Raw genomic sequence first — 18,590 nt, 5'->3', positions numbered from 1 at the left:
TTGTATGTCTGTATTCTACTGATACTATAAATACGGGTTTCTATAACTCTAATCTAAAAATAAATTTCAATGTTCCCAATGATACGGCCGATACGGGAACAAAAATTAATATTGTTTATAGCCAAATGATTATGGTATTTTTCTTGTAGTGGTTAAAAATATTAAATTAGTCAATTTGAATCTTTATTAAAATTATTTTCAATCTTCATTACACAAGGTTCAGTTGGGCCCGGGGGGCCCCCATACATTAACACAAGATAGGGCCTACCGGGAAAATCCCGAATTCCCGGTGGACCTATCCGCCACTGGCCGCCTCGAAGTTGTGGAAACAGAGCCATCTGATCAAACCCAATGGCCAAATCGTTTTACGTCGAAATCACTGCTAACACACCACCATCACCCGAGCAACCTATACACATCATCATCAAAGTCCTCCACAAACTAAAATCAATCATTAACCCTCTTATAATTTGTAATTGCATTCACATCCTTATTAAACAAAATGCCCACTATCCACCTCTCCCATTCCATAACACACACACACACACACACACACACACACACACACACACACACACACACACACACACACACACATCATACGTTCATACCTTCCGTACATCCATATCAAGTATTTACATATTTAATTTCATAGTATACCTAAGTATAGTAGTTAAGTTTTATTGTTACGTTTAAGATGTTCAATTCATTGTCGAAATATTATAACTTTTGGTCGGAAGCTAATAAAAAAAAAAGACATAGATCTCAAATAATTAATAAAATAAACGAATACACTTAGATCGTCTAAGATGATAAACACGGAAAAGCAATATAAAAAAAAAACGAAAATAATACAGTTAAATCATTTAAAATTAAATTGAAAAACCATAAAACAAAATCTATTATTGAGCAGTTCAAAGAAGAGTGGTGAAACTGTAAATTCGTATAGTACTACTTGATGCTCGATATAGTTATATAGATATATCCTTATAACTTATGTTTTAAAACGTTAAAGTTTAAGTTTAAATACTTTATGTACTTAAGTGGTATTTTAATTTATATTTCATCGAGTCATCTCTGAAATGAAGATAAAAAATCATCAGTATAATACCTTATAGTCCCGAAGTTGTTGGTACATTCTTTGTATTCGGTCCGTTGTAACTTTTTATAATTATCACTAATTATTATTGTATAGGTACAAGGTACATTGTTAATAGTTTTATCACAATGATATAATAATAAAAACACCAATTGTAACAATTGTGTTTACTGTTTATAGTTATTGTTGTGTTATCAAATCGTTTTTGTTTGTCGATATCGGACGACTTGTCAAATTTTGTATATTATATTGCCTTAAATCAATCTCATACTAATTTTTATATTATAATCGAATTATTTATTTTTTAGTTACTTCAGTTTCACGGATTAGAATTTTTCTTCATTAGTTGTATAGTAAAAAAAACCATATTATTATCATTGATTATAGATACTATATTATAAATACTAGTATTTATAATCAATATGTTATTATCTATAAAACAATAAGAAGTTTTCTTCATTTGTCCCGTCTCAAGTCTATTTTATTTGAAATTACTATTTTCTGTACCCTTATAATACTTATAAAAAAAATATTAATACTATTTGTACAACTTTGATTTTATTTTACAGAGATTTTGTAATTTGCGAGGCTGGAGCGGTGACTCGGAAAAAGTAGAGAAAACCCGATCATGTCTGCTCAAGGTTTGGGATGGCTTACAGTCTGGTGCTGACAAAGATCAGGATGGTCAGGTTAGAAAAATACTTCATACAATTTCTAGCTAAAATCACAATAAAATCAAAGATATTTATACAATATTGTTACAGTAGATACTGAGCACGTTTTTTATTTAATAATAAATAACTACGAAAAATAAAGTATGTAGCCGATAATATAAAAAACATATAATAACAAATTGTTAAAAGAATTTTCTATTAAAACAAAGCACACAAAAAATGTAAAAAGTAATTAAAATAATCTCATAATAATATGATTGACCAAAAAACCATCGTCACTAGATTTCATTGACTACTTTTATCTTTTACTACATAATACGCAGATAATATATTATAAAATCAGTTAATACTTTTGAGTAATACATAAATATAATTTTACCTTGATTATAACATTAAAGGCGATAATTGGTAATTACATATATTATAGATATATTTAAATTTAAAATTATTAAACCATTTAAGTTCGATTTTAACTAGTTAATAAACTAAAATATTTATGAATTATACGCAATGATTTCATGATATTTTACTTAAATCTATCAGTTTTACACTTTTACTATAATGAATGTTTTTTAATACCTACCTAATTAGTCAAACTATAATGTACAAAAGATTAAAAATAACTTAAATTGAATTATTGAATAACTAAATATTAACTTAAAGAAAATTAATTTAATCATTTTAACCATATTATTTAATACCTACTCTATATAAAATGAATTTTTTTTCAAACATCATATTAAAATGTACACGTCTTATTGTTTACACTTCATGCGTACGAATGAATAAGCAGTTAATCGATAAAACATATATTTTATATTGTTTTGAAACTTGTCCTTAACTTATTAGTTGAGTGTTTTTTATTTGTAATTTTTTATGAATTTGACATTAATTTTTGTTGATAAAAACAATAATATAATGATACAAATGTTTATCATTAGTTTGAAAAATACAGATACAACAAAGAACAAGTATCGACCGTTAACTTAAATTTCTTTCCCTTAATAAATTTACATTTTTCAATTAAAATTAGTGATAATAGTTATAACTCATAATAATTGACTAATCATTCTGAGCAAACAATGATAACTATACAATATAGTTAATATTTATATACAATAACAATATACACGGTACAATGGCGATTAACCAATCATTCTCCTCACCCCCGTTTTTCTTTACTGATACATTTTTAATTTATGACTTATTGAAAATTAAGTATACTTGTGCACCAAATTTTAGATTCTGAGTGGAACGATGAATGTATTGATTTTACAATGATGTGTGTTTTTATTATTTTTTTGTGTGTCTGTTATCACCTTTTAGGACAGTAAAAATGCTTGGATTTTTTTCAACAGTATCTTTTCTGATAAGAAAGTGAATCTAGTTGGTACTTTAGAGGTCCAAAGTAAAAATTTCTCAGTAGTTTTCAAAAGATAAATTAAGGAAACACGGGCATTTTTACGCAAAATCGATTTAGGTTTTGGTGCAGCTCTTCAACAAATGGCCGTAGATGATGAAATGTTGACTGAATGTTTTTATTAGCATTTGCTATACACCATAACATTTATCAAATATTTTGACTGATTTTGAGCTGTTTACGGACATTTTCAGTTTGAATTTTTTTTAGTTTTTTTTTTCTGTAAATATCAATAAAATTTTATTTTTTGGTTAAAAAATCTTGAAAATTGTATAGGAGGTTCCTAGTATAAGGATTTAAAGTTCTTATAAGCATTTAAAGTTCGAATTTTGACAACATTTATCAAATTTAAAATTAAATAATTATTATTAGTTAAAAATTTATAAAATTTTCAACTTTTATAGCTAAGGATTAAAAATTTAAAACAAGGTTCCACGTAAATATGTTACTTATATATAAATTACTTTATTCACAATAATATCATCAAATATACTTAAAAATATCATAGGCTGACTGACCATTTTTGCTTAGAATCGTTTTTCTTATACAATGATATTATATCATTGAATTAAAATTTAATACCATCCATTACAGTGACCCACTATTGTAACCTACTGTACAGCAGAGTGACACCCACTTGCCCACCTTTTTTGGTTTAAAATGTATATAACTTTTTTTGGAATTTAAAGATTGCCCTGTGTCGACAAAAACTATTTTTGAGTTAGTGTCTCCCCCTCCTATTTCACTGTAAATAGTTAAGCATTTTTTAAAATGTTAATGGATGTAAACCGAAATTTGAACGGGAAGTTTCAGAATTATTAAACTTTATATACTATAAGGACTCCGTGATAATAGGTTTAAAGATATTGTGTCACGACTATTTGAAAGTTCAAAGTTAAAATAATTAATATTAATATTTTAACATTTTCTGTTCGTCAAAATAATAACTAACAATAAGTAAGTATTATTATGTACGTTAGACGTCAAGATTGAGTAGGTAGGTATTATTATATCTGTTTTATATTTGATTTTAACCCATTATAAGGGATTATTATCCTTATTAGGTAGGTACATAAAATGTAATATCTCAGAAACTTCTAAAATACCCAGCATAAAAATCTAAGTATTTGAAATTACGGTCTTTAAAGTTTAAGTACCTATATACTTAAGAATTTCGAAATTTAAAATTTTGAATAATGCGTTACTAAAGAAACTGAGCATGCTTTGTATAGTATTTATTATATTATTTTATATACCATTTTTAACACCCTAATATTATAAAATATTAATAATAATATTCAATAATTTAATTTGGTAAGTAATTATCTAATGAATATGATTGTAAGGGGTAAAATTATGTCAAATCTTAAATCAGTTAATATCGTTTAGATCTTAACTGCTTTAAGTAAGTGAATTTTACCAAAGGCACGTCAACAAAAATAAATCAATTAAAAACGTAGTGCTCCATAAATATCACAATAACCTCGATAATTTGTCTGTACATTTTTGCATCATAATAATATTATGCTCACTACAATAAAATAACAATTTTGAATTCTCAAAAATATGAAATGTGTACTTACAATTTAAAATGCGTACGAATAAAATGGTAATTCGTGTAAGTATGTACCTATTTGATGTATATTTCCCCGATAGCATTTACAAAGTTGTCGATTGAATAATATGACTTTAAATATTTGATCAGTGTGTGCAAATACGAGTAGGTAACTACATCAATTCCAAAATCAGAGAGACCCGAATATCTCATGGGAAGTAAATGGATATCGAGTTATCTTCACAATAAATCGTGTCTTCAGTTTTCCCCAGGTGCTCAATTGCAATAAACGAAAGAACAATCAGCAGTAAAAATACATATACATAAATAAATGCAAAATCACTCCATTTGTTTTCTCGCATTCGTTTCATTGGACATAAACATAGCTTTTATATGCATCCATTTTGTTTTATTTTCTAATTTTTTTTCTCCACATATAGGTGACACAAGATGAATGGTGCGCAATGTGGGACGAATTCTCTAAAAACCCAAATGCACCTCAAGAATGGCAAACACACTATATGAATTTCATGTTCGATCTGGTCGACACTTCAGGTAATAATTTTTAATTGTAGTCACCTGTAGAATCGTCGTTACAAATATTAAATTGATTAGATTTAATATTTTATCGAATCGACGATTTGATTAATTCGTGGCATTTAAATTGTTGTTAAACCTCTTAAACGAACGTCGAACTCTGTACCTATGTCTAAATTGTGTAATTTTACAGGCTAACAACTCGTATTGTCGAAGCTTGCGATTAAAAATCATTAAATATTTGAATAATATTGTAACCAACCACTATTTGCACGTTATCCTAAAGCAGAAGATTTTTTTGTTTTGATTTTATTCGAGTACATTTAAAACCGTTGACAAGTTATTTATTTTTTTTTATTCATACATTTAAAATTAATATAGGGGAGCAATAAAATGAGATCAAACAGTATTACACCGTTAAACATTTGTATTCTCGGTAACCTTATAACACTCTATTATACAGTCTAGAACTGCAATCTAAAACTTTTTTTCATTGCAATTTAACTGTGATTTTAAAATTAAAAGTTTATTCAGTAAAATTACAGTAGAAATATATATGTGGAAATTAAAGAAAGTATGCGATTTAATATTTACCAAAACATGTTTCAATAATTAAGTTCGCAAAAATCAAAACGTATAACATATTTTACAGTGTTTGCATCTCATTAAATATTACACTAATTTAACATACAGAAATATTGATCACCTGGTAACTTTATGACTAGCAAGTTGAAAATTTCTGAATTGATATTCACATAATGGCAGTGTTAAAAATATTTATTTGATCGTTATAAAAATTAGAAATCGTCAGTGAGAAAAATATTATTTAATAGGTGTAGAATAAGTCTTACCGTTGTCTCAAACGTTTCTTTTAGGAGGATCTATGATGTTGCTGTCGTTTTGTATGCCCTCCTCTGAGCTATGAATTATGGCGTTATTTAAACTTGGAACAACAAAAATACAGAAATAATAACAATGTAAAATGTAAATTGAAACATTTGACCTTTGTTTGAGAAAGGAAAGGATTTATAAATATACAACTTTAAGTATAGGGTGACAGCTGATGTTGAGAGAAGAAAAATTGTGTTATACAAACATTAATTTATACATAATATAACTTTCTGTCGAATTCGCGTGAATTTATGCAATTCAGTACAAACACATCCAGTCCGTTTAAATTTTCATTTTGTTAACACAAACAAATAAACTTTAAAATTATTACAATTACTCCCGTACTAAACTAATAGAAAAAATATTTTTATTTTGCTTTTTTCACGACATTTATTATTGTACGGTGTATGTATATCCGGTATATGGCTACTATTGGTTTCCTTAAAACTATTGATAGATTTGTTGTCATTTTCAAGGAAAAATCTCTCATAAAATACAATATTATGGAATAAATATGAATACAAAATAGAATTATGTTTCTGTTATGTGTCACGATAAATAATAAATAATTTTACCAGTGAGTTATAGAGGGAGCTGCTATACGTGATCTTTTTACACTTATTTTTTACTGAACTGACAACTACTATTATATTTCATTACAATTTATTATGAACAACAATATTATATAATAATATACAAATTATATACACTATAATAATATATAGTCTTGACGTAATAAATTATAGTTTGATCTCTATTTTTCATGTTAATAATTGTATATAGTTTTATGTTTTTAAATAGTGAACCTCTTATACCTAATGTCATATTCTGAAACAGAATCTTTTCCTAAAATGGTTTATGTATAAATATTACATATCTAACTATTATAATATAATTTATTATTTATAAATTTTATGAATTTAAAGTTATGAGAGCAAGATATAGTGAATGGAAAATTGACAAGGTATTCCTACTATAACTTACCTCTTCACTAAATGTCTATAGTATACTTTATAAGCTCGTAAATAATAAGCTATTGGTTTTAATACTCAATGTATACCTATAATAAATATACATATACAAATTTTCAGAAAATATTCTTATTCATTGCCATATAAAAATAATACAGTCCCTGTAGAAACTGCTGAATAAAAAATGTATAAATATATAATTAACACAAATTGACCAAGGGTATGATCGTAGAGCAGTGGTGCCCAACCCGCGGCCCGAAGATATTCTATGTGGCCCGTTACGAATTTTCTAAAATAAAAACAATTTTAAAAATGTATGAAAAAATGTTTAGATTATTTATTTTCATATATTATTTTTATTTAAATTTATGAATTCGTTTAAATAATTATTCCAAAAAGTAAAATTATAATGATAATAATAAAACTAAAAACTATACAAAAATGTTTTACTCTTATTTTTAATGTGAAATTTGAGCTTGTACTTCTTTTACTAATAATGAAAAATCTGGTTGAAGTTTAGTGGTTCCAATCCTCAACATTTAATGAATGTGTTCTTCCATAAGTCGCGATCTATGAACCGATTTTGTTTGTTTCATCATAATTTATAGACCATTTTTCATTAAAAATTCGGCAATCATCATTATATTTGCTTTTTTTTCCGTCTAACATTTTCATACGGAAACTTAACAATTAAATATCGATATCACCCGTGTACTTAAAATAACGTACTGATCTAACTAATGGTGTACCTAAGATGTGTACCTCATTTCATAATCTTTTCAATAGACAATAAAAGATAAGAAAACAAGTCCAATATATAAGATTATTTTTGTACTTTTATACTTTGTGGCCCGCTTGAAGATAATTGCTTACCAAAGTGGCCCGCCAAAGGAAAAAGGTTGGGCATCACTGTCGTAGAGTATTACAAATGAACATTACAATGAATATTATGTAGGAAGGTACTTATTAGAGATTTTTGGTTGTATTGAATAAAGTATTAAATTAAAATTATACAAATTAACTGTTAGGTATGCAAAGAATAAGTTAATTCAATTTGTTCAAAGCTATATACTTTAGTTTCTCTCACGATTCTTTCGAAATGAATTTAATTAAAATAATTCGTTATTAATTTTACATTTTTACCAACCAATGAGTATTTAGAAATACTGAATAAATATATATATATCTAATATCTATAATAAGTAGTAATCGAGGTAATAACTGCAGATTTCAGATTTTCCGTTTTTATTTTTTACCAGTGGCATAGCCAGGGGAGGGGCTGAGGGGACCCCCCCCCCTATCTAAGATATCAACTATATAGATAAATGAAATTTGAATAGTAATATATAAGATCACAAGCATTTACTAAATTATTATAGTAAATATTTTAATGTTGTAATTTTAGTTTAATAATTTAACACATTATATTGTATATAAAAAAAATATTGAACATATGAGACCAAAATATTTAATGATAAAATAAAAATTATAATGTAATGTATTGAAATATTTAAATTACAGTACTTCACGCTATCTGCCAACGACTTTTTAATCGAAAATAGAATGTTGAAATTTCCTTTAAATATTTTCACACTTTGACGAATTCATATTATTGAAGTCGACGTATAAAGGGTTAGGTACGCTTCGTCGAGTACTTACCAAACCTCTTTTCCATATCACTGCACTTATATCAACATGAATGAAAAAATCTTTCTTTACCTACATTTATTGTAAACTCAGTTGTTCGGTACTCACGCCATTTTCATTATAATGAATTATTTCATTCATAATGTATAAATTTTTCAATTTGATGTGCTTTATTTGTAAATTTGTGCTTGAGAATTGGTACTTAAATTAATGAAATATGTTCTTAATACATCATATCCATAATTTATTATGAGGGTAATTTTCAGAATACATAACATTATGTAGATTGTAGGTACCAGCCACCTACTACAATTTGTAGGAAAAAAAGAGGATATTTAAATCACGAAAATCATCAATACGTAAATACGTTATAGTCGTGTTTTTGTAAATATAGTACAAGCATGAATCATGCATAGGTTCCTATTAGACAATTTGAAAAAGATTGATTATTTTTATAAAAACGAATACATATTATAGTAATAGTCCAGTATATTATTTTGGTAATTTAAAGACAAAATTTTAATCCCCTTTTACAAACTATAATAAACATAGGTAGTATACATACTGATTTTAATGACACATACTTATTTTATGTCCAATTATACGCCTACCCTTTTTAATTATTTACACATTAAATGACGTACAATACCTACTTCTGGTGTGTAGATACCTACACCAACAACTGTTTCCCCCAAAAACGTTTTGTAATTTAAGATAAGAAGCTTTCATAAAATTATTTGACAAAAGGGTTTTAAATAATGTTGTATTTTTGTTTTACAGGCGACGGTTCCATCGACGAGGCGGAATTTTGCGAAGTTTGCCAAAACAACGGCGTGCCTGCTGCGGAAGCTGCGGACGCGTATAAACGATTCTCAAAGGTTAGCCTACCCCCTTTAACGATTTAATCACTAACTTTGTAGTGAACCTTACGCCGGTCGTAATCGTATACCGGAAAGCCGGATGGGAAATTGATGTGACCGGAAGCTCGCGAATCGCACTATCTGCACTGGCATGTCACAATATTCGGATAATTTTCTATCTGCAGGTTTCTCTGCCGTATCAACTCTTATTTCCACTCTCGAACAAGAACAAAATATTGTATTTGAGCACAGAACATATTAGTCAAATAGGTATATTTAATTACATGGATTAAACTTTAATTGGGCCACGTCGTGTATAACAATAATAACAACAATAATAATATGAAATGAAATTATTACACTCACCTGCGTGTACAAAAACAAACATCAAAATTAAAATATTAAAACTCATTTATAATATTATTATGTTGGTTTTACAGAGTTTGATAATATTATATATTATACCCGAACAAAACTGTTCCATAAAATTAAAGTCGTTATTTACACACCAATAACAATTTAAAATAAATTATAGAGTGGGCACCAACCTACCTACCTAGTACCTATATTCCTAATTAGTATTTTTTTTTCTTTAAAAACCATCAAAAGTAAAATACACGCATCTTCAGCAACGTTGTTTTACATTTTATATCATACCTAGGTACCTGCATTTGTATATACGTTTAAATTATCATTAATCACAAAATATGTCGAATGTCGTAACGGTTTAATAATCGCACATTGAACAAGAAACTATTACAACCCGTGTGAAGGTATGAAAATATTTAAGTATGGTTTAAACTTTAAGTTTATTAAACTCAATACGAAATCTGTGTCGTACCCATATTTATTTAGGTCTCGTCTTTTCCATTTTGCATCACTCATAATATAATGATGACCAATATTCAGAAAATTGCACGTCATATTTTTACCACGACATCAAAGGCCTAAAAAAATATTTTTAATTAATATCGTCATACAATGCAATCGGGTAACCAATATGTAACCACTATTCTCAGAGAAACTATAAAGTTTAATGTTAATTAAAGTAATAGCCACTTCTATCTATACCTTCTGGTTTTTACCACTTATAAGTTTTAATTTTAACCCTAAAGGGTATTAAAACTTTGTTGAAGTAAATACATTTATTATATTAGAATTATTTTATATTAGAATTATTTTTCTTCTATCAAACTTATCTAAATAGATAAGTATTAAGACATAATACTTTACATATTTTGATTTTGTGAATTATTATGGTATATAATATAATATGTATATTGTATATGTATACAAAGTGTCAAAGTGATCTATTTAAGTATATACGATTATTATTTTGAAAAAATTCTTTTTACATAATTTGATGTCATTGCAAAACAATATTTTTTACAAATTTTATAGTTACCATATTGTTAGTTTTTTTATTACCTATTACGAATGACAACATGTTTTAAAATTCATATTCCGAATAAACTTTAAATACTTATAAGTAATAAGTTATTACTAATCTATTACTTGTTCAAAATTTGATTTCTATAAATCAAAGTAATCCAGAAATCATTATTCTTTGAAATATAAAATTAATAATGTGAATTTGTTAAAAAAATAAAAATTAAAAAAATCATGATAACTATAAAAAATTACAAAACATAATAATATTATAATCTTTTTTCAATGGCATACGATTACCTATATCATGTAAAAATAATATTTTCAAAAAACTTAAAACTTTTTAAAGTAATGACTAATGAGTCTAGACACTTTAATGGGTTACCTTTGTATATATATATATATATATAAAATATCTAACCTAAAATAGTTTGTAGTTATTTTAATTATATCAAATGTAAGACAAAATACTGCGACATTGTCCCTACTACACAAAATAATATGCGTTTATTTAAAACAATTTTAACTGCGCATGAATACGACTAAATGCGCTTTAAAATAATATGCCAGCTAATAGGTTTTTATTTCACATTTTAGCACTCATATTCATTATTTTTTTACAGCCTCCAAACTCCTACCTCCTGTAAATACACAAGTATATTTGTTCAAAGTTCGTTTCACGGCAAACAAAATAACACTTGTGATTGTAATTAAAGCCCTGTAAGGCTGTAACTAATTAAGTGTGTTTTATTTTATTCTGTACACAGGGCGGAACCATACAAGTTTCTCATGACGAATTCGCTAAATACTGGGTGGAATTTTTCGCATCCGAAGATCAAGCGGCTTTGGGCAACTTCATTTTTGGCAAGACATCGTTCAACTAAATTACAAAAAATTCGTAACGCACGTCGTCTTTTTTGTTTTTATTTTTTTCTTTATATACTTATACTCAAAACTGTGGTAAAAAAAATCACATACATAAAGGATATTCAAAACGATAAATTTTCATTAGATATTAATATAATATCATATTCTATTTAAATAAGTAGATTTACAAGCGTAGTAATTACATTTTATCTAGTATTTAAATACCTATACTATCTTAGTCAATTCTTCGTACGTACTTCGTTTAACTATTGTGATAAGATTAAAATATGATGTTCAATATATTATTATTTATAATATTATAATTGATAATTTTCGATAATTCATATTACAAATAATATTAAACGACAATTATTATTATTGGTCTAGATTAAAAGAATATTTGCATTCTGTTCGTGACTTATTCACATAAAAATAAAATCATGTAATATCATGCGTATTCATATTTAATATTAATAATTAAAATAATAATAACTAGCATATCGTATGATGAACACATTTTTTTAAACTTTTAAGCTTGTACACATTTATAAACATGTTTTTATAACACGCAATTGGGGATTAATTATTACGTCAATAGTGAAAATTAAAAAAAAAAAAATGAGTACCACAAACTTCAGAAAAGTTGACTATTTTAAGGCGGTAAAGAAACAATAACAATTTTAATCTAAAATGATCTCGTTGCCAAAATATAACACTATACTATCTTAATATATAGTGTTTACTCAGGGTAACGATTTAATAATATAAATATAGATAAATACAATATATTTATATAAAATCACACGTCATTCAAATAACAATAATATTATAGCATCATATACATAGTTATTATAACAAAATATCATTACTAAACTATTGAATGGAAATATAAATAATATGAAATCGAAAACAATAATAAAGCTAATATTACTCTATTATAATATAATATTATGTATGGCCTATATAGTGGTAATGTAGAAAATTAATAATAGTACTGAATTTTATGAAACAGTAAAATAGTAGAACATGTTTGTGCGTAATCATTATTATTATTATTTTTTTTTTTGTAATATTCTTTGTATTTCTCGGAAATGTAACGTTTTAAAAGGTATTGACCGTCATTTCTGTAGTTTTTGATTCAAAAAATATACATACTTAAATGTAACATTTCAATCATGTGGTTTTACTTTTTTCATGTCATACACTTTCAGTCGTTTCAGATGTCTCATCGGGGTGAGGAGTAGTATTTGATGTTGTCTGCCGATCAATGGATCTAGCTACTTGTCTAGCATGCACCTCATCCAGTCGACCAGATATGATATCACTCCTGGCATTTGTCTCACTTACCTAAAACCAAAATAATTAATATTAATATCATGCTAATTTATAAATCGGATGTGTTCAACTAATGACAAACAAAGCTAAACCGTGATATTACATATTATAAATATTATAATAAACCATATTATTAGTAAATAATAATATTCAATGCCTACCTACATAATGAAAAAGTAACATACTTGATTTTTATTCTTATTTGGTAAAGTGAAAAACGATATTATATCCATAAAACAACATATTATTGTAATATAATAGTGAACAATTAAATTTCAGTGAATGGAAATCACCTAATGTGGTCACGGCCGACTTTTCAATTCATTTGTATACCCCCTCCCCCCTCCCCCCATTATATGAAGAATCCTGAAAACGCCAATATATTTACAATTTACATACATTATATTTAAACCTTAATTAGAGTAGATCTTCCAACCCATATTTAATCTTTCTTCACCTTTACAGTTAGGTTAAAAACCGTTCACATCAAGTCCCACAACGTACCTACGTCTATATTGGCATTTATTTTAATGCAACGGACAATAGATACCTATTTACTTCAAATTAAAATTAAAAAAAACTTTTGTTTGAACCGAGACAAGATTAATTTAAAATTGAACGCAGCCTAAAAATGGCAAAAATTGCAGGTATATAAAGCCTGTATTAAGTTTTTGAATACATAAGTACGAATATACTTTTATATGATCATTAGTTTTATACAGGATGGGGCAGTGAAACGGGCAATTATTCTATATAATTAGATACGAAAATCGCCAGCTTTATAAAACATTGTTATTTGTTAAGATTTTTGTTTGAAATATTTTAAAAATCAAAAAATAATGATTTTAATTTTATAATTTATGTAAGGTCACATTAATATTATTTCACTTACTTGTCTGAATAATCCCAAACATTGTTCTTCCAATCTTTTTAATCGAGCAGCTCTTCGCTGTAGTCTTTCCTCCTCGTCAGGCCGTAATAAAGCTGTATCTTGTTGCAGTCTTTCTTCTTCTTCTTCAGTTCTTAAAACTATTTCATCAGCTTGTAATATATTTTCTTCGTCAAGTTGTAAAGTTATCGGTGTTGAAGTACTGGTTCCTGGTATTCCAACTAAAACTTCCGAAGAATCTTCACTCTCCGATGTGGTTGGTCGTCCAGATCGTCCGTATTGTCTTTGTAATTCTTCTAGCCGTTCACTTATAGAGTCACTGGTTCGAGAAGTACGTACCATTTGATTGAGCAACGATCTACTCTGTTTCTCTAATCTTTTAATCCCAGTTGTTTCAGTTTCTGACTGGGGTTCATCTACTGTTTCTGTTTCTGAGGTATCCAAAGATAAGGTTTTTAACCAGGTCTCATCATCATCGCTACAAGCTCCACTATCGGCAATGGCTATTCGGCTCTCATCGTCTTCGAACCCACTCTCAACTGATGTACTACATTTTCTCCGAGCAAATTCTTCTCGTAACGACTGCCAATCTTCCTGAGATTGAGTATTCTTCAATCGGGCTTGATCCCATTTCTCCCGACAATATTCTAACTCCTGTTTAAGTTCAGTTAATACAGTTCTCTTATGTTGTAATTCGTACCTTAAAATCTTTTCATGAGTATGAAGTTTTCTATGTTGAGCATTAAGCTTGGCTACAGAACTCCAGGCCTTACACAATTCTGCGGATACAGTTGAAAGCCTTTGTTGCTGATGATCAAGTCTAGATTCCAAATGGTCATTGAGAGTCTTCAATCTACCAATATCTTTCACCAAAGAATTTTTTTCAAGGATAAGATCTTTAAGCTTCAAAAATGTTCTACTCACTGAAGCTACCCTAGATTCATTTGGATCGTCTGGCTTAGACTCATTTGCCGTTTTATTGTCATAGTGACCCAATAATTCAACGAGTATCCTCCAAACTTTTGGTAGATTTGAGGCAATTTTTTCCCGGTTTGAAGTACATTCTACTTCTTCAGAACGCTCCAATGTATCACCAGCAATATCCATTAACACAGAAGCCGTTTCATTAATGTCCCCATTGAACGTCAAGTCGGATATCAACTCTCTATTTTCCTCCAGCATCCGAGCAAATCTATCAAAGTCCGGTCCTTCATCACCAGATAATAATGTAGAGAATAAATTATTAACTAAAGCCATTTGTGATGCAAGACTCATCCTGTCTGCTGATGTAGTCATGTATTTTGCTTTCATTTGTTCATATTCGATTTGCTTACCTTGAACATCTGTTTCAAGTTTTGCTATGAAGTCATTCATACCTTGCTTACTGTTAAGTTCTTCTGCTAATTTTGCTTCTAGTAAAGAGTTTTTGGCTCGCTCTTTATTAATTTCCCTTTCATGGCCCATAGCTGCTGCTTCTGCCCTTTCTTCGTAAAGCTGACGTAAATTCCTGATATTGTCGATTTGCTTTTGGTACTCCACTCGCAAATCAGCTAAACATTCATCCGCGTGTGATTCCATTTCTTGCAATCGTTTTTTTAAGTCAGTCACCTATTATAGACGTAGGTATCAAAGAATGTTTAACACATTAGGGTATTCCATAAATACAATGAATAAATCACCTGTGCTTCTCTGATTTTCAACATATCATTGCTGATGTTCGCTACTTGTTTTAGAGCTTTGACCTGTTGTTCTAATCCGTCTTTTTCTTTTCTCACCATTTCCAGTTCTTCTTTATACTCTCTCAATCGATTCATCTCAGTTTTAATCGATGCAAGAGCATCATGCCGTCGTTCGCGTATACTAGCCAAATATCTATCGAACTCATCTGGGTCTTTGGCATCAACAGCAGTATTTTCAAAAGACTCGTCAACTAAATCCTAATAATAATAATAATAATAATAAAATACAACTAATATAATAATGTCATGTATGAATAGTATATTAGAATAAATTATTACTGGTGCTGTTAAAGCTGGCATATCTGCCGGACGACTCCATATTGCGCCCATCTGAGATAATTACACTGTAATAATAAATAAATAATATAACTTATATAATAAGCATATGCAATAATCATTGATGTTTAAATTTATTAGAATTTGATAGGTCACTAAAAAACCATAGTTCAAAATCTATTTTTATTTTTGACCTATATAAAGCAAGTGTTTATAATAGGCATCTAGTTCAACTATACTCTGCAGTATACTTACGAGGAAATTTTAAACATACCTAGTAAGTATGTAAATATTGAATAATTTAATTAAAATAATATATATATATGTAACACCGAGCACGTAGATTGTTGAAAAGCAAACGTCAGTCCCCATCCTACAATTGAACAGGAAAATACTAACGATTGAAACTAAGAGTCACGTTGATTTTCCAACTAAATGATATTGCTTTGCACAAGACAATTATTGAATAACTAAGTACAACCGATGAATTCTGAACTATATGATATTATAGTACTATAATATTAGGTGTAATGTATTTGATGTACGTATAATTATACAGTATACCTATACTACACCGGAGAATCAAATAATAATACTACCTAACGGGGGATGTACCATAATGGATGCAGAGGTTCCGATAATCGCATTGATTATCAGGATCGCAGGATACCGATGATCGCATTGATAGCAAAGCATTGACGACGAGTGCGTTTTCACGCGATACGGATGTTAAATTTTTTATAATTTCTCGAGACGCAAATCGCGCTCACGCCTCACACAATATTATTATGATAGTGCGATACACACATCGCGTGCCGCAATGTGCAAAAGTACCGACTGTGATGTATAATAATTATTATTATGACTATATTATCTGCACAAACACAATAATATAGTCGTTGTTATCGATTTAATATTCTACGTAAATATATTTTTTTTTTTAAATTGTCATGTTACCTGGTCGGACAGCGGGATTTTCGTCTCTGGTCGCGGTGCTGTACTATATATTGTGTCCGGACGTGATGTGTGAAGTCGTGCTGTGGTGTGGCGCGCACACGGTCTATAATTATATGAGTATGATGTCGGCCGCGGTGGATAGGTACTCAACCCGTGTCGGACGGACGCGTGCGCGCGTCGCACGGGCGGCTGCTAATCATAGCCAGAGGTCTATTTTTACGGCCAAGACGCAATTCTCCGGCCAAATTAAATCGCATTTCGGCCGGTGTGCGCCTTTTCCCGAAACGCACGCGATAGAGTCCGTCCGCCCGGGATAACAACAGCCGGTCGGCGGCAGTCTGCGAGACGCGCACAAAGAAAATAACATTATGAAATTATTAAAAGACAAAAAGAAACCATTTATACATAAACAACCGCCTCCGCGGCAATCCGAATCGGACTGACGGAAACTATACCGATGACCGATGATTGTTGATCAAATGTTGTAAGTCCATATTTTCTTATCCAGAATCGTATTTTAAAACCTTGATCGGTATTATCATTCTTCCGAAACGTACCTATATAATATATTATGTACATATTAAGAGTCAGAAACCATTATTTCTATGTTTATTTAGTGATTTATGAGCTACCTATATAATATAGGTATATTATATTATACGTCTTATAAAGTGCACAAGTCCTAAGACAGTTATAGAAGTATATATAATATGATAGGACACACAACAATATTTTAACACGATACCAATATAGTACCTAATAATTTATTAGATTGAAAAACTTAAAAGTCTTTTGGTATAAAATTTGGCGTTTAAGATTATGACTTGTGTCAACCATTAATGGTACTTATAATATGAATTCACAATACGCAAACCTTGTAAATTCTCATTATAACGGAATGTCACAAGACAAAAAAAAATTTTAAAAAATAGTATGTGTCGAGAGAACGTCATCATCGAGTAAGTCACTGTAATGGATGCGTGAAATTTTAATTCAATGACAAATCATTGTGAAAAACGATTCTGTGAAAGGACGATGTGTCAGTCTCTATATTTCTAAGCAGTAGTTTATGATGTTTATGTATTTTTATAACAATTAGTAATTTACTTTTCTGTTAGTACCTACCAAATACACGGTAGATTAAAAGTTGAACTAATTTTTGCCAAAAACAACGCATCATTTATTATATCATTATAAAAAATATTTATTTTTTTTTTTTTTTTATTGAACATAGTTTAGTATATATTTACAATCTGTATATTTTACAACTTACTAGTTATACAATGGGTGACAAATGATTAAACGTAGGAGAAAAAACAATGATTTCTTTTAACGTATTTAAATCATCATAATTCGAATTTCAAATATGTATTTATAAAAAAAAATGTGCTTATCTATCCTCGATACCAAAAATAAAATAAAATACATTTTGTTTCAAAACTGTTTTGTTCTTTTGTCCCTGTTTTTACTTGTTGTTAGTCACG

At 28.6% G+C, this 18,590-nt stretch overlaps 3 protein-coding genes across 4 annotated transcripts in view; 2 read left to right on the top strand and 1 right to left on the bottom strand.

Moving 5' to 3' along the window:
* Positions 1 to 13,083, top strand: part of LOC100161375 (calexcitin-2) — a 99,569-nt gene extending 86,486 nt beyond the window's left edge. For both annotated transcript variants that reach the window (XM_029487553.1, XM_001950669.5), the window contains 4 exons: positions 1,669 to 1,788; positions 5,189 to 5,303; positions 9,575 to 9,672; positions 11,811 to 13,083. In XM_029487553.1, coding sequence (XP_029343413.1) covers positions 1,669 to 1,788; positions 5,189 to 5,303; positions 9,575 to 9,672; positions 11,811 to 11,927 — 450 coding nt within the window. In that variant the 3' untranslated portion in view covers positions 11,928 to 13,083. The remainder of the gene's footprint in view (positions 1 to 1,668; positions 1,789 to 5,188; positions 5,304 to 9,574; positions 9,673 to 11,810) is intronic.
* LOC100159324 (myosin-J heavy chain) lies at positions 12,966 to 17,237 on the bottom strand. Its single transcript, XM_001950688.5, has 5 exons — positions 17,107 to 17,237; positions 16,153 to 16,217; positions 15,814 to 16,071; positions 14,138 to 15,742; positions 12,966 to 13,257 (listed from the first exon to the last, which is right to left on the bottom strand). Exons 2-5 carry the CDS (start codon positions 16,201 to 16,203, stop codon positions 13,108 to 13,110), a joined length of 2,064 nt encoding a protein of 687 aa, XP_001950723.2. The 5' UTR covers positions 16,204 to 16,217; positions 17,107 to 17,237; the 3' UTR covers positions 12,966 to 13,107.
* Positions 17,238 to 17,383: 146 nt separating this feature from the next.
* LOC100164509 (valine--tRNA ligase) overlaps positions 17,384 to 18,590 on the top strand; it is a 19,506-nt gene continuing 18,299 nt past the window's right edge. The window contains exon 1 of the mRNA XM_029487552.1: positions 17,384 to 17,590. The gene's annotated coding sequence lies outside the window, so the exon portion shown is untranslated. The remainder of the gene's footprint in view (positions 17,591 to 18,590) is intronic.

Source organism: Acyrthosiphon pisum, chromosome A1 (assembly GCF_005508785.2).
Source record: "Acyrthosiphon pisum isolate AL4f chromosome A1, pea_aphid_22Mar2018_4r6ur, whole genome shotgun sequence".
Lineage (NCBI taxonomy): Eukaryota > Metazoa > Arthropoda > Insecta > Hemiptera > Aphididae > Acyrthosiphon > Acyrthosiphon pisum.
The sequence above is the reverse complement of the archived record's forward strand: the minus strand, read 5'-3'. Positions and strand labels throughout refer to the sequence as shown.

Excerpts from the sequence above, each read along its gene's own strand:
- LOC100159324 (XM_001950688.5), bottom strand. The coding sequence starts at position 16,203 with ATGGGCGCAATATGGAGTCGTCCGGCAGATATGCCAGCTTTAACAGCA. Across the intron at positions 16,072-16,152 it reads TGCCAGCTTTAACAGCACCA|GATTTAGTTGACGAGTCTTT; the intron begins GTAATAATTTAT and ends TATTATTATTAG. Across the intron at positions 13,258-14,137 it reads GTTTGGGATTATTCAGACAA|GTAAGTGAGACAAATGCCAG; the intron begins GTAAGTGAAATA and ends TTTTGGTTTTAG.